This window comes from Dysidea avara, chromosome 10 (assembly GCF_963678975.1).
Source record: "Dysidea avara chromosome 10, odDysAvar1.4, whole genome shotgun sequence".
Classification (NCBI taxonomy): domain Eukaryota; kingdom Metazoa; phylum Porifera; class Demospongiae; order Dictyoceratida; family Dysideidae; genus Dysidea; species Dysidea avara.
The window spans coordinates 14,690,771-14,691,936 of NC_089281.1; the positions used below are offsets into that span (position 1 = coordinate 14,690,771).

The 1,166-nt window shown below is 41.1% G+C and overlaps 1 protein-coding gene across 1 annotated transcript; it reads right to left on the minus strand.

The window, feature by feature from the left end:
• Nucleotides 1-13: 13 nt before the first annotated feature.
• LOC136268539 (nuclear factor erythroid 2-related factor 3-like) lies at nucleotides 14-1,070 on the minus strand. Its single transcript, XM_066063911.1, has one exon. The coding sequence runs from the start codon at nucleotides 1,067-1,069 to the stop codon at nucleotides 179-181; it is 891 nt and encodes a 296-aa protein (XP_065919983.1). The 5' UTR covers nucleotide 1,070; the 3' UTR covers nucleotides 14-178.
• Between the last annotated feature and the right edge of the window lie 96 nt (nucleotides 1,071-1,166).

Here is a 1,166-nt window from a genome sequence, read left to right on the forward strand (position 1 = left end):
ACCACATCACAGGTCAGTTTCAATTCGAATTAATAAATAATTATTTATATCATGAACTACGGATTACAATGAGCCAATAATAATTACAATTTACAACAGAAATAGATTGCATGTGAACAGAATAATTCGTTGAATGATGCGTTAAAAAAATATAAAAACTACAAACTACTACAGCTAGTCACAAACCAGACTGCAGGCTGGCACACTTCCCCTCCCAAAATCTTGTCTCAGCCATCAACTGAGCCTTCTGGCTGGCCAGCAATGCCAACTGATCTTGTAGACTAGCTACTTCATGTTCTAGACCATCTAGCTTGGCCATCTTGCGTTGCCTACAGTGTTTAGCAGCATGTTTGTTCTTTCCTTTCTTCCTGATAGCTTTAGCCTCTGCCTTTTCTTTAGCTGTCAGTGATGGATCATCTAGTAACCTCTTGAACTTATAAAATGGCATTGTAACCAGTTCATCACTAGATGGTAGGTTAGTGTTCTGACTACTACTTGGTACATCATCATCGTCATCATGTATCTCAACCTGTTCAGCAGAATAATAACCTGGTTGAGCAGGCATTGGTGAAGACTGAGGGGAACAGTGGGTATCTATGGTGGTATCAGGTGAGATCACATGATCCCTTGATGATATTAACTTCATTGGAACCGCATTGTCCAACCAGACGCTGTTGTCACAATAACTGTTGTCAAGGTAAGTGCTGTCATAGTAACTGTCACAACTGCTACCCAGTTGACTGTTCCACTGATCACATGACGCAGCCCAATTGTTTGTGTTTAGTTGATCGAATAACACCATCCCAGGGTCATCACGTGAGTTCATGTTGTTATCCACAGGTACTAGCAAATTATACAAGTCAGTTTCATCGTTAAAGTCTTCGTTGAATCCTTCGTCTTCATCGAAGTGCAGCACGGCGCTCTTTAGATGCAGTTCGTCATCACTCGATAACGGGAAATCACCGGGCGAATTGTACTCTCCTAACAATGCCTGTTGTAAATCCAACTCAAACTCTTTGTCTGGGTCAACTAAGCTGCAAAAAAATCCCTCTGAAATATCTCCTTCCATTGGTTCTTACTGTGTAACTAACCAGATCGTGAACTAAAGCTACCATCCTGCCTCGAGAGTTTATAGTCGTCAAGCTATTTTTAGGTTTGCGTCATAA